Source organism: Phalacrocorax aristotelis, chromosome 15, assembly GCF_949628215.1.
Source record: "Phalacrocorax aristotelis chromosome 15, bGulAri2.1, whole genome shotgun sequence".
In the NCBI taxonomy this organism is placed as follows: domain Eukaryota; kingdom Metazoa; phylum Chordata; class Aves; order Suliformes; family Phalacrocoracidae; genus Phalacrocorax; species Phalacrocorax aristotelis.
The window spans coordinates 2,500,506-2,527,606 of NC_134290.1; the positions used below are offsets into that span (position 1 = coordinate 2,500,506).

At 40.7% G+C, this 27,101-nt stretch overlaps 1 protein-coding gene across 7 annotated transcripts in view; it reads left to right on the forward strand.

Moving 5' to 3' along the window:
* Positions 1–27,101, forward strand: part of TAOK3 (TAO kinase 3) — a 97,045-nt gene that overhangs the window by 46,075 nt on the left and 23,869 nt on the right. For 5 of the 7 annotated variants that reach the window (XM_075110251.1, XM_075110250.1, XM_075110253.1 and 2 more), the window contains 10 exons: positions 1,267–1,338; positions 2,347–2,448; positions 2,920–2,965; positions 3,899–3,995; positions 7,529–7,642; positions 8,721–8,812; positions 10,837–10,930; positions 12,388–12,469; positions 18,353–18,520; positions 21,417–21,623. In XM_075110251.1, coding sequence (XP_074966352.1) covers positions 1,267–1,338; positions 2,347–2,448; positions 2,920–2,965; positions 3,899–3,995; positions 7,529–7,642; positions 8,721–8,812; positions 10,837–10,930; positions 12,388–12,469; positions 18,353–18,520; positions 21,417–21,623 — 1,074 coding nt within the window. The remainder of the gene's footprint in view (positions 1–1,266; positions 1,339–2,346; positions 2,449–2,919; positions 2,966–3,898; positions 3,996–7,528; positions 7,643–8,720; positions 8,813–10,836; positions 10,931–12,387; positions 12,470–18,352; positions 18,521–21,416; positions 21,624–27,101) is intronic. The other 2 variants (XM_075110257.1, XM_075110256.1) reach the window with 1 other exon arrangement.

A 27,101-nucleotide genomic window follows, 5' to 3' on the forward strand; every position in this document is an offset into this window, starting at 1 on the left:
ACAGCAAGAACTTCACCCTCAACTGTGAGAACGTGGCAGTGCACCATTCGGCAAAGAATAACAGCTGAAATGAGAGATACCACATTCGTGTGACGATACTTGGAATTAACGTAACAGAAATACTCACAAGTCTGTTTAGAACACCAGCATTAACTCATCAATTTGAGTAAAATACTCTTGATCTTTTATGTGCTGATTATGAGTGTTTAGGAAGGGTTTTGCCTTGACCAAAAGTGATTTGATTCCAGCTTTCTCTAACTCATTGGGGGAGGAGTGTGTGCTGCGAAGAGTCTAAGTGTGTCAACTCCCTTCAGTAATTCCTGTGCTCTATTGGTTCACCCGACACCGTTTTTCTTTTAAGTCACTGTATGCGTCATGAAATGTCTTTCATTAATACATTACTTGAAAGTATAGCATTCATCCTCTCAAGCAGTTGAAAGAAGGATTTACCACATTTAGCTTCTGTTGTATTCTAAGCTTTTAACTGTTTTTTTTTTTTTTGTCCTAAAAATGGTAAATGGTTGGCAGTGCTGGGATTTCAATAACTCTTTTAAGACTAAAACCTTCAAGTTTTCTGTCCTTAATGTGCAGAAATGAGGACAGTGCCAATCCAGGCAAGTACAGCTCTTTACACAGCTGAGTTTTCAGCCTCTGGTCACCATCCCTGTACCGTACAGGCTGCATAAAATTAGAATTTTGCTGACTTAGTAAAATTCCTTGGTCAAATGAGACCTGGTGCAGAGAAAGGAAAGTTGCTTTTTAAAATTGAGATAAATTCCAGAATGAAGCATCTTCTTGAAACTGGAATTTGAAACAGCTGTTTGAGAATATCAATGTTGTGTGGGGTTGTTAGATGAAATTATAGATTTATAATTTATATAGAGAATTATTTGTTTATTTCTTTGGAAAACGTTTTTCCAAAGAAACAAATCTAAAACTGTTTTTACTGCAGTTCCAATAAAAGTGTATTTTGCATGTTGTGAGTAGGTGCGATGCTGGACCTTGGTTTACGTATCAGTGGAGAAGTAGCAGGTGCAGTAAGGGCTGGGGGAGGAACAGTGGGTATGGACAGATAAAGTCAGGAAAAAAGTGTCGTAATGATTTTATGGTAAATCTTATCACAGGGAAGATGTCTCTGAAGCGTAGGAGCTTGCTGGGGTGCAATACAGGAGAAAAAAGCCTGCATTTGCAAAAGGCACAGCTCATTCTGTGGGGAGGGGAAAAAAATGAAACTGTTCTCAATCTATTTGTTTCTCCCTACTCCAGGCTACAAATTCCCACACTAATGAGGTGGTGGCAGTCAAGAAAATGTCCTATAGTGGAAAACAAACGAATGAGGTAAGATGAATGAAGCCAATTCTGTATGCAGAAGCTGTTGCAGCCATAATGTAAATCTGAACAGTGAAATTAGCTGCGTATTTCATTTGACGCTAGCAAACCGGCTTTTTAATGCTGTAGTTGTTGCTCACTTCCATAGGAAGCACGCAGGTTTGTGGAGGGCAAATGAATTTATGCAAATTTTGACAAACAGTTCGATTTAAGGCAGTGCATGGCAATTCAGAATGCTTGTAGGGCGGTTATTTCAGTAATAACCGCATTAAGAGCACGCCGGCGACTGGAGCTGTAACCACAGCTCTTGGAGGTGTCAGCTGAAATGTGTAGCTGACTTGAAACACTTTTCAGGATCTATAATCTAAAATTACATACACCTTCTGTTCAAAATACCAGTCTCACTTCAATTGTTGCTTGTTAGTTGCCCCTCTTATTTCATTGCGTTGTGACGCTCTGTACTTGGATTGACTGTTCACTCAGATTGGTGGGTTGATGAGCAGTAAAGAATGTGTGTGTTAGTAGCAAACGGGGGTGCTTTAAACTCATTTTTCCTTGCTTACCTGTTGGTCTCCCACATGTGCTGAGATCTTCCAAAGGTCAGCTGCCGTGTGCTGCGTTACAGAAGGAAGTGAGCAGCTAACTCCTACCACCCGTGGCACGCACTGTAGGTGGTGGTGTCTGTTCTGAGGCATGTGGGCTTGTTACTAAATTTGAGACCACTGGACAGTTCAATAAGCAAAACAGTAGCAATGCTTTAAGTAAAATATGTTGCAGATACAATGAGGAAAAAAATTGCAATCCTTAAGCTATTTAAATATGTCTGGGGGGATGTTAATGCAGTAGAGATCCAGACAGCTTCAGCTGTGTACAGATGTGCTTTTGCAATTATGACTCTTCACATTGTAAAATAGTTTTATGGTTGCTTTTCAGACTGTACTACAGTGTGTGGTGTATGACAGTATGTAGGGGATTAAGCAGAGAAATACATTTGTATCTTTTCCCTTTTTTTGTTAGAAATGGCAGGATATCATCAAAGAAGTGAAGTTTCTACAACAGCTGAAGCACCCCAACACAATAGAGTATAAGGGCTGTTATCTGAAAGAGCATACGGCATGGGTGAGTGAGTGATGTGGCATTGAGAGGTCTTCATGAGCAGAAAATGTATGGTACAGCAATCAAATACTCAGTACACGCAGTGTCTTTACATGCAGCAGTATTCATCCCGTGCTGCCTGTAGTCCCTGTCATCTGGAGCAGCTTCCAGGTAATTTAAAGGAAATAGATGTTCAGGACATTGGAACAAAGTCCTGCTTTTCTGGGGCAGGCCTGTGTTTGTGCAGATTAAACAATTATTGTGGAACATCCTCTAATATCTCCCTACAAACTTCCTAGGGCCTAAACCTTCTCTACAGCAATGAAACATGTCTTGACATTGCTGGAATGTTCGGAGCATTTTATTTTGTTCATTGCTTATTGCATTTCATGCAACTTAGGGTTTTATTTGCTTCTACTGTTTCTCAGCCATTCCAGTAGTAACTGTGGGGGAGTGTCTACCCTATTATTTAAAAGCATGGTTTTTTTCTTGCAGTTGGTTATGGAGTACTGTTTAGGATCAGCTTCTGATTTGCTAGAGGGTAAGTTTTATATAGTCTTTGCTTTTAGTGCCCCTTCTGAGTATAGTGGGAGGCTGTTTTCTCATAGGCTGGTATTTTGCAGATGGAAGAGGTGGTCTGCCTATACTGCTCTATTCTGTAGCTAGAACGCTTGGGTTTGTCATTCCAAGGGTAAGCTGAGACTTGCCCAGGAGGCCAGTGCTACATATAGTTGGTATGCACATTTATATCTTGTAAAATGAAGGTATAAATGTATATAGCTATGTTCCTGTAATTTGTGCCTTCTTGATGACTGAAGCAGACTGCCTGTTTTCTGAATATCCATAACAACAACCTGCAGAGATCACCTTTGTCCTTGCCTTGCAGTTTGTAGGGATAATTACAGATGGTTTTATAGAACAAGAGACTGATACAACCTCAAAACTAGAACAGCACCTGCAGAGGAATGGGGAATCTAAGCCAAAGTTTGCAAAAACTAGTGCTCTCTGTGGGCCATATCTTTTGTTTCTAAGATATAGTCAGCTAAAGGCACATGCTAGTCGTATTTAGGGATATATGGAAGGTGCTTTGGACATTTATTTGGGTATTCCTCATTTTCCTGTTTTTTGTCTATTGGGGGAAAAAAGTGGCAAATTTTCCTTGCGAAGGACAATGAGAGTATTTAAAATACATTTGGCAAGCTGAGCTCAGGCAGATCTCCTGGTGTTAACAGTAACTGTTAGCCCTAGCAGGAATGTGAAGAAAAATGTGGTTTTCTATGATGTGAAATACACGCGTGGGCTGTGCATAGGCTCAGAGCTGCTAATGGCCATCGGGCTGTAGGAAACTAGTACGACGAAGACGATGTTCACCTCATAGCTGGCAAAATTGGTGGGGTTCATTTTCTTTAAAAACACCTTCTTAGGAAAAGATCACACTTACCTTCTTATGGTTTTTCTTTAATTTTTTCCATAGTTCACAAGAAACCACTTCAGGAAGTGGAGATTGCTGCCATCACCCACGGTGCCTTGCAGGGGCTGGCCTACCTGCACTCTCACTGTAAGATTCATAGGTAAGGCTAGAGCTCAGTTCTGCTTAGATATCCTTCCTTCTTCAACTCTCTAGAGTCTGAAAACTGCTTTGCTGTGTTTAAACGGCTTTGGTAAAGGTTATTCCACCAAAATTTTCTCCAGTACACTTGTCAGTACCCCCAATGCCAAGGGTAGATGTATAAATAAAAGATGTTGGCTGTTAAGGAGTGCTTTTTTGTTGTTGTTGAAATAATTTAATGTGGCTATATCCAGTGCTGAATTCTCTTCGATGGTAGCATTTTTCCTCTGCAAACCTTGGTAACAAAGAATACATCTGAATGTCGGCTGACTGACAGGAAAACATCACCATAAATTTGCCAGGCAGAGTGGAGTGAAAGAGTTAGACTGTTTTTAAGACTAGGCATTGTGAGAATTTTTATATGAGTAAGTAAAACTTTATGCTTTCAGAAATCAGTTGATGAAAGCGTAAGTCTAGGGTAAAACTACCTTAGGAGAAATTGGAGCACACAGGCAGAGGAAGGTTTTCTGACAGGCTGCTTGTGATTCCTAGATTTGTCTTTCATAATGTGATATTTTTCAGGAGCTTGGTGTTGTTTGATTCTTTTGTCAACAGCATTGCATGTTCTCATTTTATGTTTGGGGTTTTTTTGTCTAATTTTGGGTATTACTGATATGTCAGGGACTTTTGTGAAATGAGTGAGAACTAGATTTGTGTAATGTGAGTGGAGAGTCATCAGAACGAGCCAAGTAAAGACTAACTTACGGGGATAAAAGCATCTTTGTCATCTAGTGGCAAGCTTGAGGCAGAAAATCAGTGTATCTGAGGCTGACACAGTGAGGGATTTTTACAGAGACAGTTACTACTTGTCACTTGTGTAGATACACCCCAGGTAGTTATTCTAACATGGTTATTAAATAATATTTAAGTGAAATATTGCTTTAAACATGAATGCCAATTTATGAAATTAAAATCAGATTATTTTTTATTATCCCTTTGCATATATGCTCTTATTTGAGCATAAAAATACCTGTTTTGGTATATTTTACCTGCTTTCAAAGTGCATTGAATGCTTATTTATAGTAAATGGCTCCCTGTATGGACACTACTGAGAATTAGTTTTTCTCGCTACTTGTTAGGAATTTCTAACATGGTACAATTAACATGTTGTAAATTCAGCGATTTCACATAATGAATGCCAGCTACTCTGTGTGAACTTTGAACTAGTGTGCCTATTGCGTATCAAGAACAAAGCTGGTTGTTTCTCTTTCAAACTGGAAGAAGTCACTTTGCTGTTGCAGCGTGCTGAGAGCGGTCGTAAGGAAAGTCACTGCTAGAAGTACACGCAGGTCGTTCCTGTCCGGCTGGTTTTCTTCCAGGGGGTATTCTGCCTTTTCACTTCTAAGATGGGAAGGCAAGCCTCCTCTCTCAGGAAAGAGGACCAAGAAGAGATTTCTAGTTTTCTGATAGGTGTTGTATCTTAAAAAGAAGAGGCAAAAGAGTGCCATTTCCTAGCTTTCTTGTCCAGGAATGAGGAGTTGCTGTGCTGATGTGCAGTTCCCCTGTAGTCGCACACGCCAGTTCCAGTAGCACTGAGCAAAGTAAAGCAACCGCTGAACGAGAAGGGACCAAAGCTGGCAGCTGGGACAGCTGTGGTTTCCCTGCCCCACAGCAAGGAAGGCAGAACGAGCGTGACCTAGAACGGGGGGACACCTTGTGGAGACGCAGCAACAATGCAAGTCTCTAATCTTGCCTCCTGAGCTCCCACAGCATCTCTGCTACCAGTTAGTTCTAATGTCACACTATGCGATGGCAAAGGATGCGATTATTTTCTGTTTAATTGCAGGTACAAAGCAAAGCTAAGTTAGCATATATGTTTGCTGATACCTGACATGCCTGCTGAGTCTTCTGTTAGTTGGTGTACAGTGAAGGCAGCAGTGGAGATGGTAACAGAGAGGATGGCCTGTGCTCTATCTTTTGTACTTTTGAGGTGTTCACTCTTGCACACAGCTGACTTCTTTAGCACTTGTCCTTCAGCAGAAGAGACAGATGCATAGACCCAAAACACGAAGACGTGTCAGGATATGTTTGAGTAGCACATGTCAAAAAAAATTCCATACTACTAGTCACAAAGTGATACTGTCCTGAGAATGGGGGAATAGAGGGTCTTACTCCAGCTTTTATACTGAGAGCCTATAAGTAAATTCTTTATCCCAGCTTTGCCTATGCTGTGTGCTGCCCTGTGGAGACAAAGGCATCTCACCAGTGTTTGTGTCGTGCTGAGTTTAAAGGGTCTTTCAGTTTGCCGTTTCTCTGGGTCTACAGTGATACTGGATTTGTATTTGATGCACAAATCATTACACTTCAACAGTTGTATGACAATTCATTGTATGCTCTCCCTCTGCAGCAAATACAAGATAGCTTTGTTTCCCCTTCCATTTATCTAATTAGTTTGGTTTTCATTAGGTCAGAGTACGAGTGTGTTTGGCAATCTACAGTAACTTGTTTGGGCTGGAGGTCTACTACTGCTACTGATAAGTGGCTTTGGTGTTTAAGGACTCAGAGTTGAACACCAGATAAAAAAAGCTGGTATTTTTCTTGTATCTTTTTACAAAAAGTGTGTCATGACATTTTTTTTAAAAGATGGCAAAGAGACATTCCAGACTGCATGGTCTGTGCAGCCTGGCTGACGGGGATCCCTTACACGTCTTCCATTTACGTTGAGGGTCTGCTTTTGCAAAAGCAAATAGCTTGCTTTGCCCATGTAAAGACATCTGTGGCATACCCAGTGTGCAGTTTTCCCTTTGTTGTTGAAGTGCTGTATCAGGGTTTTAAGGAACTTTTGCTATATTGTGATTTTTTTCAGCAACAGGTCAGTAGACCTGAATTTCTTAAAGCAATCCTCCTCCTTTTGTCAGATAGGTGGAAAAAAAAAAAATATTTCAGATATAACTGACAAGTCCGTCCCAAACTTTGAATAGGGTCATTGCCAAGTATCTTGGAAGGTATGCAAAATGAGTTAACCTTTCTCAGCATGTCATGGGCAGTTAATTTGAAATTATCCCACTTACTGCTGGAATTTAGAAACTTACGGTGCCAAAGGTGTTGATACCTCTTGTGCCTTTAGCATTTCAGTAATGTCGTTATCGTTAACCTCTTAAATGTATGCATTATCTGAAAGTTGTAGGAAGGATCAGATAAGGCAGCCTAGGGCATTTGAAAGATGAAAATAATATGTCTGGTATCGTTTAAGGTGTCACAGCAGGATATTAGGATACATCTCTCCTCAATCTCTGTTAGGGGTCTCAACCTTGCAACCATGGCTCATCTCTTCTCCTCCCTCATCCCCTACCCTTCAGGTACAGCCAGGTTTCCATTCCCAAAAAACCCATGAATCTGATTTCTCTAGCTTTCTGTAATACTAGACTTCTATATAGTCTCATGTGTTTGTGGGTGTTTATTTGAGAAGGTGTTAGTGGTCTTCTGTGTGTTTGTAAATTTTTGAAACTTATACTACTGTAACCAGAACTATACTTTTCTTTTTTACTTTTAAAGGGATATTAAAGCTGGAAATATTCTTCTAACAGAACCAGGTCAAGTGAAACTAGCTGATTTTGGGTCTGCTTCTATAGTCTCCCCTGCCAATTCTTTTGTGGGAACACCTTACTGGTGAGTAAAGCCTGCAATACTTCATTCCTTTTATAAGACTGCTCTCTTCCATTTCCAGTGTTTCACAATCTGAAAATAATATCTGTCATAAAAATTTTATTAACTAAGCAGTTTTCTTAAAATCACTGCATCCAGCTTTTCAGGAAATGTGTTCTTTCTCGGTGTCCATGAGTAGAGGTAGGCTGCGCAGCACTTTGAAATGGCATCAGTTAATGTTTCGACTGTTGTAATGCAGTTGGCTTAAAAATTATTAACACTTGCCGTAGGTAATGGAACTGAGACAGCCACATGGAAAAAGGGAATCCTGTTAATCTGGCCATGCAGACTGGAAGTCACACACCTGCTTAAATTCTGCTTTGAAGAAACTTGCTTAAGGATGACTTGGGTTGCTTGGCATTCCTAACATAGTGGACCAGCATAGCTGTATGCTCCACTTATTTTGTGGCAGATGCTCCAGGCATTGATGGGAGGTCACCTATTGCCCAACCTCTGAACAAGTCCATTTGGCAGGAAGCCTGCTTCATCTCTGAAGAACAAAAGTTAAGAGACTGATTTTTTTCAGGCTGGGCCCACTGCTTCCTTCCCTCCAACTCATCCCTTTATCCTGGATCACCATATTTCCCCACTGTTCCAGGTTTCCCTGTTCCTTTCATAGCTACACTCATAGGCTGCATATATCTGCTGGAAATTTCTCCTGGTGTGCCGAAGGAAAACCCACCATCTCCTGGTGAGAGTGAAGGTGATGCCTTTAGGACTCTCCCAGCCCTTGCTGTCTGCCTGTAGGTACAATGCCTTTGAGGTTGTTGTGGGTCTCCCATGTGCCAGCATGTTGCGCTAACAGCAAGACGAGCAGGTTGTCCTTTTATTTACTTTCCTTTCTTAAACTGCCTCTTGGAAGAGTTGCTAGTGCAGGCAAGGGTTGTTTCATTTCGGCATGGCTTTACTCAGCTCCATGCTGGCTCTTTAAGTTCTGGTCTGCTGCGCTGCGGAAGATAATGAAGCCATCTCGTTTTGAGCTATGTGCTGGGAGTCACAACTTGTATCCCCTAACGCACGTGTTTTGCACTGTGGTTGGTAGGATGGCACCAGAGGTGATCCTCGCTATGGACGAGGGACAGTATGATGGAAAGGTGGATGTCTGGTCTCTTGGGATCACGTGTATTGAGTTAGGTGAGTAAATACTTGGCAGATGAGACAAATAATTAACTGTCTGCAATATATGTCTTCTTGGTTTGGCGGGGTTTTTTTGTTTTGTTTTTGTTTTTCTTTAAAAAGCCTTACTTGGAAAGCACTGACAGTTCAGTGTAAATCTTTTACTCACTGGCAAATCAAGAGCAAGCCACTAATGCTGCTGTGCTTTAATGTTCATCTGGTCTGTTCAGTTATTCCCTTAATAACTAGAGGATTCTAGTCTTGTGTGAGAAGAAACTGTGGTTTATAGTCTGTATTTTTCAACCTGGGTTTTGAGAAAGTTGTTCCAGCTTACGTCAAGGGAATTGGTGTCCTAATAACTGTGTGTCAGAAGGGACCTACGTTTCATTTTCAATTCTTCTTACTTCCCCACTCTGAAACAAAAATCTTCAAGCTCAGCTGAAAGTTTGTGATGTGATTCAGTGTGGGCAGGTTCTTTACATGAGAAGAAAAGGGGGCTTGCACTGCAAAGGGCAAATGAAATGCATCCACACAGCCTGAAGCAGGTGTAGGTGTGATAGCAGGTATAGGTGGCAGATGTGTGCACTTTAAGTTTGAATATTGACCTTGCATGTGCTGAGTAGATTATTTTCAAAGATACTCTTGATATGGATTATGCTTAACAGCAGTACGTCAAGACCTTATTGTGAGGGCAAGTTCACTGAAAATGTTATTTATAAATATGTTTAATCAGCAGAAATATATATGAGATAAAAAAGAGGGGACCTACAGAATGGGAAGAAGTGTTGACCCCCACATGGAGACAGTAATGGTGTAAATGACTAGTAATTCCAGTGTTGTATTTCATGTCAGCGCTAACACCTTGCTGACACGGTCTGTATTTTGATATAACAAGTGCAAAAATCAGAAGTTCTAGACTTCTGTTTTTCTGCATGGCCGATTATTTTTGTGTGTCTGTGGAGTTTAGACTATTTATGGCCTCTCAAGGAGTGAATCACAGTGGTAGAATAGATATCATGCTACCCCGTCCTGCGTAGGCACTGAGTCTTGATACTAGAATTTCTATGGAGCTTTTCAGTCAAGAACCTCAAAGCCATTTTACATACTTGATGGGTTTGCTTTTTTTAATATTACCTTTTTAAGAAGTATTAAGCTTTTTTTTTTTTTAAGCTGTGAGCTTTGCCTTTGTATGATTCCATATCTGAACATGGGGTCAGGTAGCTATCGGAGGATATCTCTTTGTTGAGCACCACTTGGCTTTCTTTGAATACTGATGTCTTAATTTCTTGTGTAGCCGAAAGTAAGTACTGCTTAAAGAAAAGAAAATGCAGTGGTTTTCATGCATGCTGCATGTCAAGGACAAGTGATTGCTCTGACCTGACACGAACTTAAAAATCCTGGCATCGCGTGCTGATTGGCATGACTGACCTGAGATGGTGGTGAAAACTAGCCTTTCTTAATTCTGTGTGAGATCTGATGCGCTCCCGAAAGGTCAGGGGCTGGTAGGTAGCTGTTGTCTTGGTGCAAGGACTAGGAAGAATTTTAGTTAGGGCGAGTTAACATCACATCTGGCAGTGAATGTGGCGAACTTGCAGGTGACTGCCAAGGACAAATGAAACAGGCAGCCACACTTTTCCCTTAATACAGATGTTAGAGGAGTGTATCAAAGATCTGTAGGGATTGATACATAGATTTCCTAGCCCTGACATGCTGTACATCCGAGCTCTGTTTTAGTCAGCGTCTGCTGATTTTACCATAGCAGGTCAGGTGTGCAGTGTTGCAGTTAAGGTAGAATCTACTGGAAACCTTTCCTTATAACTTGCATCCTGGTCTCTTTGGATTTCATCATTTCCTTTTCAAGTGAATAACAGCTTTCCTTGAGTGGTTGTCCTGGTCTAACCTAGAATACTAAATAATTAGCATAAATGCAATGGTGACAGTAATGAGCTACTGATTTAGCAGTGATACCCTTGCTTATACTTCCATATCTTTCTCCTTTTCTTTCCAGACTGCCTTATCACACCTTTCTCTTCTCTTTCTAGCTGAAAGGAAGCCTCCACTTTTCAACATGAATGCAATGAGTGCCTTATATCACATAGCCCAGAATGATTCCCCTACGTTACAGTCAAATGAATGGTAAGAGAGCTATTACCAGATTTTGGTTTTGTTTCCCTGAAAATGCTCTGCGATGATCTTTTAATGGTTGTCTGTCTTTTAAGTCTGTCAAGAAAAGTTTTTGTTGCAGTGTAGTGATGTGGCCACATTCTCAAATAATGCTCCTGCGTAGGCAGGCTCAATTTTGACCTTCTGTCACTTTGGCCATGCTACAATTGAAATGTGTGGAGGTGTTAATTATGGGGCTGTAGATGCTGTAGGAATTAAAAGTGTTCTTGGATGCATTAAGCCAGCCTTAGCTCAGCAAAGTTTCCAGCTTCAAAAGATCCCTGATGGAAGAATTGTTAGTGTTGTAGTGCAGCTGAAATATGGAGAAAGGGAGGGGAGAGGTACACAGACTATGGAGGTAACTGGATATTTTTCAGTGAGGGCCTTCAAAAGTCATCAAAGCTCTGTGGCCAGTAAATGCTCCCCATGCTACAGGCTGCTGCCAGAATCTGAACTTTGATACAAGAATGCTTTACTCTTTGGGAGAGAAGGGGTTACCCCATTCCTGTGCTCTGTCCCCAAGGGTGGCATGTTGCTATTAAGGGATGCATGGCAGACTCTGCAGCTGGCTTGAAACAACAGCTCCTGGAGAGGTGTGAAGTTCCCCGGTTACACTGCTAAGCACTTAAGTAGCATAATTGTTTCATTGCTGATTATTTTATCAAAACCACTCCACTTCAGTTTCCTTGTTTCATCATCTCTGCCCATTTTTCAAGATTCTAAGAACTTGCTGTCATACCTGCACACTGATACCCATGTTATTCTGTGCAGAATTTGCAATGCAGAGTAGAGACAACTTGTGAATACAGTATAAGAACCAGTATTCTTGGCTGCAGTTTGTTTATTGTCACCTGCTTGCTCGCTGTGGCTTTGGGAACACAGGGAGTAGTAAGCAAGGTGCCTTTTATGCTGCTTTGGAGTTCAGTGGCACCTAGAAGACCAGTTTTCTTCTTTCCAGTTGTGATACGAGTTCATATATAGCTAAAGTTTTGTTTAACTAAGCATTGTATCGAGGCACTTTGCGAAGTCAATCTTACAAATGGGGGGGAAGCTTCTAGAGAGCAGCGAGCCATTTCATTGGCTAACTTAACGAGCGCATTTCTGGAGTTCCCAGTCATTTCATTGTCATTTATTTTTAAGTAGTTGAAGTAAAATTGAAAATAGTGACTGGTACACATAATTCTTGCTTGGTTTCAGCTTGTGCTTGGGGCATAACTGTGTGTCTGTGTTTGCTTCAACAGTCCTTAGCTGTTGAAAGAACTGGTGGGATCAGCTTATTCAGGATTTGGAAAAGTCCAGTTAATTTCTCTGCCTTAGAACTTAAGAACAAATTAGCCAAGGTTTTTCTTTTGCTTTGTGCTAATAAGGTTGCATATATTCCAGATCCTAAGCAGCTTTTTCATTTCGAACTTTTTTTTTTTGATTTACAGGTCAGACTCCTTTAGGGGATTTGTTGATTACTGCTTACAGAAAATACCTCAGGAAAGGCCGTCATCAACAGACCTGTTACGGGTAATTTTTCAAATCTTTTTGAGAAATTTGGGAAAAATCTGATTGTCTACCAAAATAGTTTTAAAGATGGTGAACAAATATTTGCCCTTTCTAAAACAAAATGGTTAGCTTTGCTCTCATCTGAATCATTAGAGTTCTGGGGCCTTCTGAAGAGTGTTCTAGGCTGGAGTATTTTATGCTGTTTGTTTCCTGACTTTGCTTGTTACACAGTCACAATTTTCTTCATAACGTGATGCTCAAGAGTTGAACTACTGGAAGAAAGTAGAGGTAGGCTGTGTGGTAAAACAGTTCCACTGCTGAGTGAGGAGCCATTTGGGCGAGCAGCCCCCCACCCTGCTCCTTTTACACCCCGGAGGTTACACTTATGTTAGAGAACTTGCAGGCCTCATGGCATAGTAGTGTGAGTAATGGGTTTTTTAGCTGAAAGAAGGACCTGTCAGCAGAAAGGGGGTAGGAGGATTTAATATTGATTTTTATTTTTTTACCTTTTTTTTTCTTGAGACTAAGCTGTACATACTTTAACTGAAAGTATTATCAAGGACAAACAGGTCCAGAGCTGTGTTAGTTAAATCTGTGCTGCAGAAGTAAATTCCAACTGATAGAACCTAGGAGTATGTTTCCTACTGCTTTGATGAAGAAGGAATCTTCACCAGCCTCTCTACTATACTGTACTGTCAGTAGGATGCTCTGATTTGGGACCATGCTGCACTATGTGGTCTCTGAAAGAGCAGACATTATTGAGGGAAGGAACGGGAGGCAACCCTGTTGGCCCTCTAAGTGAGGGCAGACAGAGTGGGGAAACTGTAAATTGGTGCAGCTTGTGTGAAAGCAAAGACCTTTTTGGAGCAGTTATGAAGTTTTGTGTAATGTAACTGTTAACTTACTGATGCTCCCCTCTTTTTTTTTTCCCTGCTTACCTTCTCCAATAAGGAAAAATGTTGTTTTCCTGTTGTGTAACAGGCAATACTTGCTGCTAAGCTTCAATGCAATTTCAGTAAGATTTAAGGCTACCAGTCGTTTGGCACAGGCTTTCTCTGTGGAAGTGACAGAAAACCTAAACAGCCATTTTAATTGCTACTTAAAATCTCTTACAAATCAAAATCTCGACTTAACCAGTCTTCATAAGACGCATAGGCAATAGCAAATCTTTTGCAGAGCTGGTAGTACTTTGAGAATTATCCTCCACATGACCAGAGGATTGAGCTCTTAATAAAGATTTACAGATAGCAGCTGATTGTTTAAAGGAACGTGGCCTTTAGAGAGGAAAAGAGACCGGGTGACCTGTGTTACTCCTGGCCGGAGCAGTATTGTTCTGTGTGGGGTGCTCTGAACTGTCCTGTCTTGTCTTTTTTTTTTTTGACAGACACAGACCAAGTTCAGGAGGGTTATCTTGATCTTTTTTCTCTAGTAATGCTAACGTGAGCATGATAATTCTTTATCTGTTCATACCTGTTGAATATGTATCTTATCGTGACCTTTCTGCCTGATCTTAGTTGAGCTCTTGTTTTTGCTCTATTCTTGTAAATCATTAATTCGAGCCTTCTGATCCACTTTTTGGGTTGGTTTGGTTTGGGTTTTTTGTCAAAAGTTCTTCTGGCTGGATGGGCATTTCTGGCTCTAATATACACATCATGAAATGTTACTCCAGGTGTGGTTATGTGGGAGCTGGGAAAGGCTGGCTCTGCTTCCGTGTTACAGTAGGAGGTTTTGATGCTGTGTTCTTTTCACTGCTGTCTGGTGCAGAAGTTCTGACAAGTTTATTGATTAGTGCTACCTGTAGATCCCTCCTTATATTATTACTTACCAAACATACTATGCATCTGGGTTTTTTTTCTACTGTGTATTTCCAGACATCAGATTTTTTCCAACTTCTCTCTCTAGTCTTCTGATCTCTGTTTTCCAATAATTTTTGTCCTAGACGGGTTTTGAGCAATTCCTCTTGATTCATTAACATCTTGTAATGCGTTTGCTTCTTTTCTGTGTTCAAGCATCATACTTAGCTGTTAAAAGCACTAACAGGATAGACCTAGGTTAACTTCTTTCCCTAATCAAACACCCAAAACCAAAAGTTGTTAATATCCTTCCAATAGTTTCTATACTGAACCTGATTAATCAGAACTTGTTTTGGAAATAACTGTATCGTTTTGGAAAGTACCTTGTACAGGTTCATAACTGCCAAGAGCATGTGGGAGGGGGACCTGTGCTGGGAGTGATGTTTCCAGCGTTTGCCAAAGTTTTGTCAGTGAATCAGAAATTGGTTCCATTTAAGCCATTGGGTTTCAGTTTACCTGAGAAGTATAGGAACTGCTTGTAACTCCAAGGGCTTTGTGTTTGGGAAATTGAGGAACAGCCTTCCATTAGAAGGTAGGGATGTGTGAAATCCTGTCCTGCCCCTTTTCCATCAGGTTTTTTTTTTTTTTTTTCTTTGAAGTATTTCATATCTTCAAAATTGATTAGTGGCCCTGCTATTCCCCTGGTTGCCGTACGTGCCACTCAGTTCTCAGCAGCAGCTATGCTGCTGTGCCACACCAGGTAAACAGGACTCAGTTTTTCCTTAAATACTTGAACAGAGGAATTGCTAGTTTCATTGAGTGTTTTGCTTAATTTCCATAGTAGGTTAGATTGCTGCTCTGTGTCTACCTGACAGCCTTTTCATGCTGTTTTTTGTTCTAAGGCTATCATTCAGCCTTTGTTTTATGGCTTCTCTTGTTGCTCTTTCAGGCAGTAAAATGCATTCTCATGGATGTTTCTGAGCCTCTGGGCTCTTCAAGAGAGAAATTGAAACCCAGCGCTCTACTTAACCACTAGCTTTGTGCTTGCTTCTGTCCTTGCTTTAAGCCTGGACCCTATATGATATTTCTTTATATATAATATTTAACCCTCATGCCTTCACTCTCCAGGTAAAGGCTGATGAACGAGCTTGTTTGTACTCTCTGTTCTGCGCCTGGTATTCTGCCCCCGCCCCGTGATACATTTGTGCTGTGGCACATAACCAGCGTTTTGTTCCCTGGTTCTGCTCGCAACACCCTGACAGTCCTTTGACCAGCTAATAGGTTTACGTTGTGGGTTTCAGACTGATTCATTCATGCAGACTGGCAGCCTTTCTGCTCTCTAGGAATAACTGAGTTCATTGAAGGATATGATTTCATGAGTACCTTAGGTTGAACTCTGTGCAAACAATTGGAGCTGAGGTCTTATTCCTAAATCGTGTATATTCAGTCTTCTTATTTGGTTTTAGACTTTCAGAACAGTACCCTAGATGTTCCTGCCTGCAGTAGCTCTCCCTAAATCTTGTTAGATTACAAGAACGAAGATCTCTTTGTCTTTTGAAGGGTTTTCACTTGTGTACAGTAACCAGGGATAGAGCAAATTTTTGTGTCCACATTTTCTTAAAGGGAACTGATTTTTAAATGAGGTGTTTGATTTTAGTTTCAATTCACTAACCCAGATGAAAAGAGTCAAATTACTGTGGTGATATTAAAATGCAGGAAAAGAAATAAAACAAGAAACAACAGAAAACCTCACTAATTTTCACTTTTAAAATTAAGCAATTACGAAATTTGTTTCAACGCATTTCCCTGATTTTTCTCAGCTTACATGACATTCCCAGGAGACTTGAGTTCTATTAGTCATTCTAACAGCCAACTTGCCGCCTGCCTTTGGTCTCACCTCTTCCTCCCTCTGAGTCGGTTTGGTTTTTTATCTTACAGTTTGGAAAGAGTGTACAAATTAAGTCCTTTCAGCCGTCATTTCTTAGCGTTGCACAGTACCTAGCAGAGGGGTGCATACATCTTTTATGTGTAATTTATACAGTTAGATAATGCAAGTAAGCAGTCAGAGTTGGATTCTCATACAAGAGCCTCTTGGTTTGGTTTTCACTTTTGTGCATCTGCCCTGCAGTTTCCATGTGGTCTCCTAATATTTGTGTAGTATTTGAATATGAAGCACATAGTCTTTCCAGTTAAATTAGTATCTGCGCTGTTAAAGAATATGCATAAACAAGTAGACACTGGACGTAAAGGATGGATTTAAGTTCAGGATCATTGTTCCAAATACATTGCTCCTTTCTAAAAATTACCTAAAATGAGATAAAAATGGTTACCCTTTCTGTAATCATAGATAAGCTGCAGATTGTTACTGTTTATAAATAAATAAGTGGTTGTTCTCTGTGTTAAGGAGTAGAAATAATTCATTTTGCTTCTGTGTTAAATGATGTTTAGAACTTTTAGCTATAATTCAAAAATAAATGCCATCACTACTAGGAAAAAATCGATAGTGAAACAACTAGCTGTCCTCGTTAGCAAAACTCAAATGAACAACAGTTTGAATTCAATTAAAAACAAGAAATAAGCCCGTGGCATGATATTTCCCATGTTTATTTCCAAGTCATTAAAAGATCAGCAGCTCATCCCTTCAGCTTCTTCTTACGCAAGACTCCTGTTTTACGGAGGACTGCCTTTCATACGTGGGTTACTGCAGTTACAGTTGAATGTATCAGCTTTTGAAGTTGAGGGATGGCGCAACACGTCTAGGGTAGAGCTGCTTTTCCCTGTCCTGTGGGACCCTGAGTTCACCAGGCGTGGAAAGAGCTGTGAAGCCAAGCGGGCAGCCATGACCCTCTGGGGAATTTCTTTGGTGGCAGGGTCCAGCTGTTGCAGACTTCTAATAAAAGGCCATTGTGGCATTTGCATTGCAGGGTAGAGAGCACCTTTTTTTCCCCATTCCTCTCTTCATTGTTAATGTTTCTAGAAAAGTGCAGAAGGTGTTTGTGCCTTCAGGCCATCTCCTGTGATACGCATTAAGCAACACACCCAACTGTAGCGATCCCAAGTAGAATTTTGGCAAGCGTATACTCAGACTGTCTACTTTAGTCGAAGGTTAAATGGGAAAGCTGCAAGGCTTTCATAATCCACTGCCAGTTGTACAGTTCAGGAGAACATATCTGATAACTCAGAGAAGAGCTTGAATCATGTACTTAAATTCCATTGAAGTTATTGTTCAGTCTGCACTTAAAACCTGTGCTTCTAGTAGATCCTTAGCAAGAGTTTGCATTAAAAAAATAATGGTTTTACTTTAACTCTGGCTACAGATGCTTTAAGTATAAATAAACCTTGCAGTCTTCTTACTGGTTGTATGTATGAATCGGAATGGAGAGATGTGGGACAAACCTTTGCATGTAGCTTAGGCAGGTAGTCTTGCATAATCAGAATTTATTCTTCTTTGACCTTCTATGCATTTTGTTCATTTTGAAGTCCTATATCTTTGTAAGGTTCAACGTGGCACCGTCTCGTACCTTGTACGCCTCAAGTGAATGAGCTCAGAAAGGGACAAATCAGCTGCGTTGCCTGGAGAGCTCAGAGAACCTGACCCTGGTCCAAGCTGTTTCACTTCAGCCAGAAAACTGAATCAGGGAGTCAGGACTGCAGAGAGCTTGCGAAGGGTCAGCCAGGGCTTGCACCTCGCCATCCGCTACCCAGCTTCCCCTGCCACTGATGTGCCTGTGCGCACACAGGCACACGAGTTTCAAGTAGCAGAGTGATTTTTGCCTCACTTCTCTGTACTCTTTAACTGAGTTCTGAACTTAAGCAGATCTTTTGACTTTTGAGCAAACCATTTTGCAGCCTACGCTTCAAAACTCAGAGTGTAGCATGATCAGTTTGGTTATTTGTCATTGTGATGAGTACAGTCGGTGTCATCAGTGCTGAGTGTGTTTGGAGCCTTTAATAGTGGGTATTACTAACTGTTGAATATAAACAGAGCAATTACTGAATAGGAACTGTCATTTCAGGTGTCTCTTTTAAAAAAAGTCACTGTGTTCCTGTTTTTACATCAAACGTCCTGGTGTCGTGTCTGAAACCATGCGTTCTATTTCCTTTAATTCAGCATGATTTTGTTCGCCGAGACCGACCACCAAGGGTACTAACAGACCTCATACAAAGGACAAAAGATGCAGTACGTGAATTGGACAATCTTCAGTACCGGAAAATGAAGAAAATACTTTTCCAGGAGACACGGAATGGCCCACTGACCGAGTCTCAAGAAGAGGAGGAGGTACTTCTATTTTATTACCTTGTTTGCATTGTTACAAATAGCTTTAGGGCGAGTGAGGTGTTCCTGTCCTTAAGGGGGCAGAACCAGCCTAGGTGAGGATGCAGCCCATGATGGAATATCCTCTCAGCGGAGATGTAGGGTAGGATAATGAGTGACAGTAGCCTTTACGTAGTGTTAGATGTGCATTTATTGGCAACTATAAAACTTCAGTTTTTTTTCAAATGGTAGCCTTTCTTCTGAAAGCTTTAGGGAAGAAGCTTTTTTGGAGGGAGATTCTCAGAGAGAAGAAAGTGGCTTGCAGCTTGTGTGAAGGAGAATCTGTTGACAGTTCAACCTTTTCAGTCTCAGAAGCACAGTCAAGACCACTTGATTAACGTTAACGTTTTTCCAATTACCATAACTTTGTTGTGAAGCAATTGGCCTGTTATGAGCTGAAAAGCACATCACCAAATCAGTAAGACTAATTTTTTAAAATTCTTTAATATTAAAGAAAAAAATGTTAAAGACATAAAATTCAGCTTCAGTTTAAAGCATATAATAAACAACCCACTTAATCAGTGTGTGATAATTGACGCTGACTGTGGCTCAGAGAAGGAAACCAGTCATTTTTCAATTGATGAGATTAGACGGAAATTAATATCATTTGGTGCAAGCACATTGGATAAATCATGACTGGTTCTCAACAGAAAAATAGGCAGGCAAATGGATGTTTGTATCCCTTTTTGCTGCGGTATAGCAAGACAATATGTAGTGAGATGCCCAATCTCAGCATATATTTGGGGACTTGGTTCTGAGATTTGTGTATGCCAAATGTTCCTTTAAGGCTAAAGTAGAGCTCTGATTTAAGAAATGGGCGAGCCCGGGTGTTAGGTAGGGGAGCATACAGGAGGAGGGACTGGCGCTTAGCTTGTCCTTCACGTTGAAGGTGATGCACAGGAGGAGCAAGAACAGCAAACGCTGTGATTAAAGCTCGGGGTGCTTCTGTTCTAAACCTCCAGCGAGCCAGCTTCTAAACCTTGAGCTTAGTTGTTGGGTCGGGGAGAGGAGGGATTTGTCAGATTTTTGCCCTGAGACCTTCCAGCTTTGTTTACCTGTGTGTGAAAAGTTGGTAGGAGAGTGACAGGGTAGGAAGGCGGAAGGGAATGTGTTTCCAACGTGACAGTTCAGCAGATCCAAGCTCCACAGCTAAGTGGGGTACATGTGGTAGTAGTTGACTCCAAGATGTATCTTCTGTTCCTCCTGTCCCCACCTCTCAAAAAGGGGGAAGAAAAGAGATCGTACCTCTAGGAATTAACACTCTGATGAAGCTCACACTCTGCATGTGCACAGCATGCCCTGCACTGCATTTTACCACTGACCTTGTGTACCACGAAAGAAGGTTGTATGCTCGTGTGTATCACTAACTTGGCAGTGAAAGGAAAACGTAGCACTTGCTTCAGTTTCTATGTAACTGGTTAACAGAAGCTGCTCAACTGTAAATGCCACAACACAGTTCCTTTTTCTACCTCAGACTGTCTAAGGTGGAAAAGGAGCATTGCAAATCTTTAACACTCAAAATACTACTAATGCTTTCCTCAGATCTCTTGCAAGAAAGTTAAGGTCATTTGAAAAGTGTTCAAGTCAGGAAGCTAATGTTAAGGTTGCATATGCAATCTCTCATCTCTGTCCTTTGTGCGTATACATTTATTAATTACATAGCCATATCTTCATGTCAGATAAGCAGCCTGGAAATATTTTCATTCTCATGTGCGTACGTTCTCTGCAAAATAGTATTATTTTTTATTTTGGATTGTAAGTGATCTTACACAGGCTCTGAATGATCTGCTGATTGCTAAAAACATAATCACACGATCAAATACGAAGCTGTCAAGTCTGTCAATTTTATCTTTCTCTCAGTTTCCAACAAAATGAGGACCCTGTGAATTGATTTGCAATGTAATTCTCTCCAAGCTCCCTTTGGAGGCCAGGACAAACTGGGTGCAGTAACAAGCCATTCACTTTGGTGAATCAAGGCTATTTTGGACCAGGAGCTGAAGGATGTTCTGAGTTCTCAGTCCTCACTCTGAACTCCTTGCAAGCCACTTCATTGGCACTAGTTAATGACAGACTCCATAAATTCTCTCGGTCAGTCCAGATTAAGCACATAGGCTGGGATTACTGAGCTGGTACAAGTATGCAACAAGAAAAAAGGATGCTAACTTCTGATATTTGTCTATAGAATCAAAAGTATGTCTTATACGAGGAATATTAATTTAGGTATGCCTAAGTAGATCGCAACAGTTTTAATCACTGTAATAATGCAGGCTCTTCTGAGTCAGCTGCTTAAAGGTGAATGAAGAGTTTACCTTGGCTGAAAACACAAGGTTAAAGGCGTTTTTTAGCTTTACAAAACATAATTGCTGACTGCTTGGGACGTGGAGATTAAAACCTCTACACCTGTTGAGCACCATGTGATAGTTACCAAATCATAAACAAATGGGCTGATTGTCTTACACCTTTTCTGATTCACAAAATGCTTTGTAGCATACCCTGACTTGGAACATTGTTTTAATACAAACTTAAGCTGCTCCTTTTAATATGAGACTCCTTCTACCAGCCATCCATATTTCTGGATGTCTGCTGTTCAAGCCAAGAGCCGTGCCCAGACTTACTACATCAGGCTTCAAGCCAGTTTTTTCCACATGTCAGTAAGATTGCAGGGGAAGAGGCAAAAGCAGCTGCCCTCTATGGAGTATTTCATAACCTGAGCAGCCTTGAGAAATGTAGTTGCCAAAGGAATGACGAAAGAACCTGTAACTCTGCAGAGTTGCCTTTACAACAAACTTCAGGCACTGCAGTCATGTGCTGGGCAGGTGATATCCTGCAGTATTTGTAACTGATGCCCCTTGTTTTATAGGACAGTGAGCTTGGATCAAACCTGAGTAGGAAGATGGACAGTCTGGGCAGCAACCATTCCATCCCAAGCATGTCTGTGAGCACGGGCAGTCAGAGCAGCAGTGTGAGCAGCATGCAGGAGGTCCTGGATGAGAGCAGCCCTGAACTGGTCATGATGCATAGTGACGAGAGCACAATTAATTCCACTTCCTCCGTTGTTCATAAGAAGGTATGTTCTCTGGTGCTCTCCATAGCTTCCTGCCGTCCCTGCTATTGCTCGCGTTGGCTCACCTGCCTAGGGCCCAATGGTCAGTGTGCTGTGGTCTTGTGCTGAGCCATGTGCTGAGAACGGGAGCTGGTGCCGGGCTTGCCATAATCAAGTTCTGCGTTGTTTTTTCTTTAAAAGCTAAACTGCATTTAAATAGCCTTTGAAAATAAAAAGAGGCCGCTGAAGAAAGGTAGTGCTGTCAGTGTCTAGGCAGGGTTCATGCAGACTTACCGCATGCCTCTTTACCCAGCCCTGCATGTGCACTTCATCTCTGCTTGTAACCTCAGTCCTTGTTTCCTTGTGAATGATTTACTGTATTATGTAGTACGGTGACAAGTGGGCATAGCAGCTAAGCTAACCGTTTACCAGTCACAGTGTGTGATTAAAATCTGCTTGCACTTGGATTTCCCTCATGAGAAGTGGAAGTGTGCAGAACTTTGGACCCTTTCCACGAGGTATGTTTTGAGTCAAGTTCCACTCAATGCTTTTATGCTCTTTTGATGCATGTTGTGATCTGTTGTCTTTTGTTTTCTTAGTGCTAGATATCAAGCTAAGTTGTCTAGCTGTAAGTCAGCATCTAATCTGACTGTTTGACTAAAATAGTTTTGGCTGGGCCTTAGCTGTGTCATTTGCTAGTGGGCAGTGAAATAAAGGTTGTTTGTGCGACTGCATTTGCAAAGAGCTTCACAGTGTATGTATGCTTTTTGCTAGAGGAGCCAAAACATTACAACAGCATGAAAAGTATTAATTTCTCATTTGTAGGGTTACAGCAAAGCCTGGTACTTACTAAGTTTGTGTAAGTAGTTTCCCCCCCCCCGAAATACAGTGTTTGTGTTTGAATATTGAAGCACTTATAAAAGGCAGCTCTCAAGAAACTTTGTCTTCAACAAAAGATTGCCTTGCATTTTCAAAGATACTGGCGGGTAAGTTGCCAGTTTCAGGGGTTTACATCTTTCTCAAATAAGTTTGCAGTAGCACCTTTTGAGAGAGACCCTTCTCAAAAAACAGGGGTAGGTACAAAATGCCAGCCCAAGGAACCATCCTGAATGAAGAGCGCCGCAACTGGTTATATGTTCTGGGTGGTTACAGCTGGAGCTTTTTCTCATTTTGTGTAGGCTTCAGAAACGTGGATTCATTTTGATTTCACATTGTTAAGTAGTCATACTTATGTATGCATTAAAACAGGTTTGAAGAATTGATTTACACGATAATCATACGTTATAATATTCCTGACTGGTCAGTCTCATTGCAGTTGTTGGAAACCAAATGTGAGCCACTCCCGTCAGACATAAATTGCATTTGTGAAAGAAATAGTGTTTCCTGTGTGTTTTAAGAATAATATTTAATTTTATAGTGATTGTATGACACTTCTAAAGTACAAATACAGGAAGATTTCTGAGGCTATGAATTCAGTCCTCTTCAGACTTCCGCACAGCTGTTGTTTTCTTGAGATTAAGACATTCGGTTGAGTAGAAAGTATAAACATGGAAGTTTTTATTACCTGGTTTGCAAAAACAGGGTCTCTTGCACACTTGTAACTGAAGTATTGTAAAAGAAATCGCCTGTAGATCACTTAACACAGGTGTTTTAGGGTAATTTTGCAACACAAAACCCAGATCTGCACTGATGGTCTTTACACAATAGTTAAAAATGGTGTATTGGATTGGATTACTGATTCTAGTGGAGTAGATACCTTCTGCGCTGGCAAGCGTTACCCTTTGTTGTCACTACATGTAAGGTGAATTTAGACTCTGTGTAGCAGGATGTATTCCAGCTGCAAATATATTGTTTTAATTTATTACATGATTTTTTTTTTTAATTGTCTGTTACTTTGGAGAATGCAATTTTTAATGGAGAACTGTTTCATGTGTGTATTATGTATATATTAATACATGTGAAAAGACTAAAATTGGACAGGACATTTCAGGGGCTTTATATACACATACATCCCGCTCTATTTTCAAGGTAAAGTTCCTTATATGGAAAATGCTTCAATTTGTCTTCGTGCTTGCTTTGTGTTTCTGTAAACTGTGATGAAGCTGATCCACAGAACTTGGTTTTGTTCTCGCAGGTGAGAAGTAGGGAGAGCTGAGTTTGGTAGCACTCTGGAGCCTAATCACAAACAAAATGGAAAGAACCTGGGGTTCAAATTTAAATTATGCTTTTGTTTTGCATTTAATCAGCCTTTAAAGGCTAAAAAGAAAATACTGATGAACGTAATTAGCCAGCTTGTCTCCGTTCTGTGGGCATAGGGTCATATATGAAATTGTTTTGACACAGGGCAAATCAAAGTGTTGTGTAAAGCTATGGTATTTCACAAATATGTAAATTAACAACCTCCAGATGTTCCAGACTGTGTGAAGTGACCAGGGTAGCAAAATTGCCTGGATTGTTGGTATTTTCTAAGGCTCAAAGGTCCAAGTGTCAGAGGCCTTTTGATTTCTTTTGACCCCAGCCCCAGAATGTCATGTGCAATTGTAAAATGTAGGATGAAAAATTCTGTCATGTGAGAAATGAGTTCCCAGCCTTCAGTGCTTCAGACCACTGCTTGGTGTGAAGAGCCAGCCTGGAGTGGCGGTTACCTGGTGTAATTCAGGAACACACCTCAAGCTCTCACTACATCACTGGCGGGGCACTAGGCTGGGAGGAGCTTCCAGCATCCCCATCTCCTAGCACCTATACTGTGACCAACTGTTCTGAGACAGAGGCAAAGCATGAGAAACAAGCTGATGTAGCGAAAGCATTTGTAAATGGTATTTCTCTCTCTCTCTTTTTTTTTTTTTACTTCTTTTTTTAACAGCTGCTAGCTGGCTGTAACTTCCAGAAATGTTTTGTGGTCATAGAGTAAGTGAAATGACCTGCTTCTGATCTAGTTAACTTTCACTGGCTATACTAGTTCACAATAGCCAAGGTGCTTGGGTTTTGCCTGGCAGAGAATAGTATTAGTAATAAAACCCCCATGAAAAGCAGGCACAGCCTCACTTATTCCACAATACAAAAGCTTTGGGGAAGCAGTAGAGCTCCATGTTTCTAAACTTGAGCTTAGAACAAAGGTGACTGCCACCTGTCAGCAGAGTAAAACTAATAGAGTGGAAGAAGAATCACTGGACAGGAAGAAAATATCAGTAACAAAAAGCTCTAATTCAATATGTAGCTTTTAATATAACTTAGTTTATAGCTGTGTCCTAAACTCCTGGGAGGAAAAAAATAGCAATAATGTCTGCTACTCAGGCAGGAAGACTGCATCGTCTCTTCCTGAGATCTCAGTCCATCCTTAGGAATCAGACTGCTTCCTCAGGAGGATGCCTTAATCACCAGCAAATTCTTTAGAGGAAATTCAGATGTCCAGCCTGGATGAGTTGTCCTGCGATTAACTTTTCCTTGCCCCTTTGCAGGTTTCAGATTGGTGACCTCCCTCATGTAAGTGTCAATACGATCAGTGTAAGAGTTCTGATTTTCTAATGTCTCTTTTCTGAAGACAGTTAACATAACAGTTAACATAGGGATCATCTTACCTATGGATGCACATTCTTGTGTCCATCTCCTGTTGGGAGCTAATTCAGTTGTTCAGCCACACAGGTTGAGGACTGAAGAGTATATGGCAGCTCTAACGCAAACCCAATTGTATCTGAGAGCGCAGGAAAAATAAAACCCAAAGGAAAAACAAAATGGGGCAGGTAGTTAAACTCGACATACATTGTGCTTCAAAGACACATAACCCAGATTTGAAAAGCAGATAGGTATCAGTTAATTCACCTTAAAATGAGGATGAAGATTTTGGCTTCCTGAGAATATAAACATCGGTTGATGCATCGTAGGTAGTTTGTCAACTGCTGGTATATGTCAGTATATGTACAGATGGCTTCCCAGAAAGGTTATTTTGTTGTCCTAAATGAATATGCCAAGTGGTAGGTTTTAGAATGCGCCCACACGGTATTATTTCCATAAAACTTTATAATAGTAAAAAAGATTGTTCTCTTTTAATCGAAACAAAAAAACCGTACAGTATTGTTTTGTTCAATTGCAATACAGAGCTGTTGTTACTTACTTCAACCTTAAAACCATCAGTACTTACGAAGATGAAACTTGGGCAATAAAAACATCAGGGAAATCTTCTGGTTAAAATCTAGTTTATAACCAAAGGATGAAAAGGGGATGTTCATAGTTGATCATCACAAATTCTTGCCTATGGTCTGTAATAAAAACATACTTCTGTAATAACCGTTACAACTTGACTGACTTTCCAAACCCATTAAATGAACCTGTACGCTTTGCGTATCACTGCTGTGATGCAGCATTCATGCTGAATTCCATGGATGGGAGTGTTCTGGCATGGCTCTTCTACATGAGTTACAGCTCAGGCAAAGCTGAGGGTGTTTTCCTACATATCAAGATTTATGATTCATACTTGGAAAAGATGTTGATTTTATGAGATGTAAAGGATATTTAGGTAATGACTTACTGAGTTTTGGCTGGTGTGTCCTGGCAGCGATGACTCCTCACGTACCTTCTGGAGTCACATCAAGCAGGTTGGTGACGTGAAGCCTTTTCTTGAAAGACTTTTGATACTTAACCCTCTCTGTAGATTGTCAAGGCATTTAGTGCGATGTGTTAAAATGAATGATCTCACACTTGTTTTCCCTTGCCCTTTCAATTCTTAGAAGGAAGGGATTTGCTGCAATTCCATTAAAGTCCTCAGTACGGCTCAGAAATTGCCTTTCCTATTTGTCTGAGAGACTGGCAGTTCTTTCCAGTTAGTGAATCCTCTTGTGTAAACAGTGTTTGAGAAGGTTTTTACTTGGTGGACGTAACAACAAATGCAGCATGCAACTGAATGTTCCTTTTGAGGCGAAAGTTTGGATGCTTCAGCTTTAGGCTAGTCTAGCGTGATCAGAGTTTACAGTTGGGGTTTATGTTAGTTCCTAAATCAGCTGCTGAAGATGATGGGATTCCTTTGTATTTTGTTAATTCTTGTGTTTGATGCTTCGTCAATGCAAGGGTTGCTTCAGCATATAACAATGTTATATACTGAACAAATGTAAATATCAAAGGCAATTTATAGATCTGTCTGCCTGGTTTTGCTGTGATTAAAATCTGAAGCAAAATTCTCATTGAATTTTTTTCTGTTGGAAAAAAAAAATCAACTCTTATCTACCTAATGAGTTGTTTTCTGTTTGCTTCTATAGCGTGCTTGTTCTGATTGTCTTCTGAGCTGGTACTTTATTAACCTAGGAAGTTTTGTTGCAGCAATGTGTTTGTGGTTTTTTTTTTTTTTCCCCCTAGTGTTTCTTGGAACAAGCTATGTCTTTCTCTAAAAACAAAACATGATTTGATAAGTGTAATTATTGAGTGTTATCAGGAAGGAGTCTAGTCAGAATATTTTGAACATAAAGTGAAGGTACTGCTAGCAACATCCTGTTAGTGTTGCTCGTAAAAATG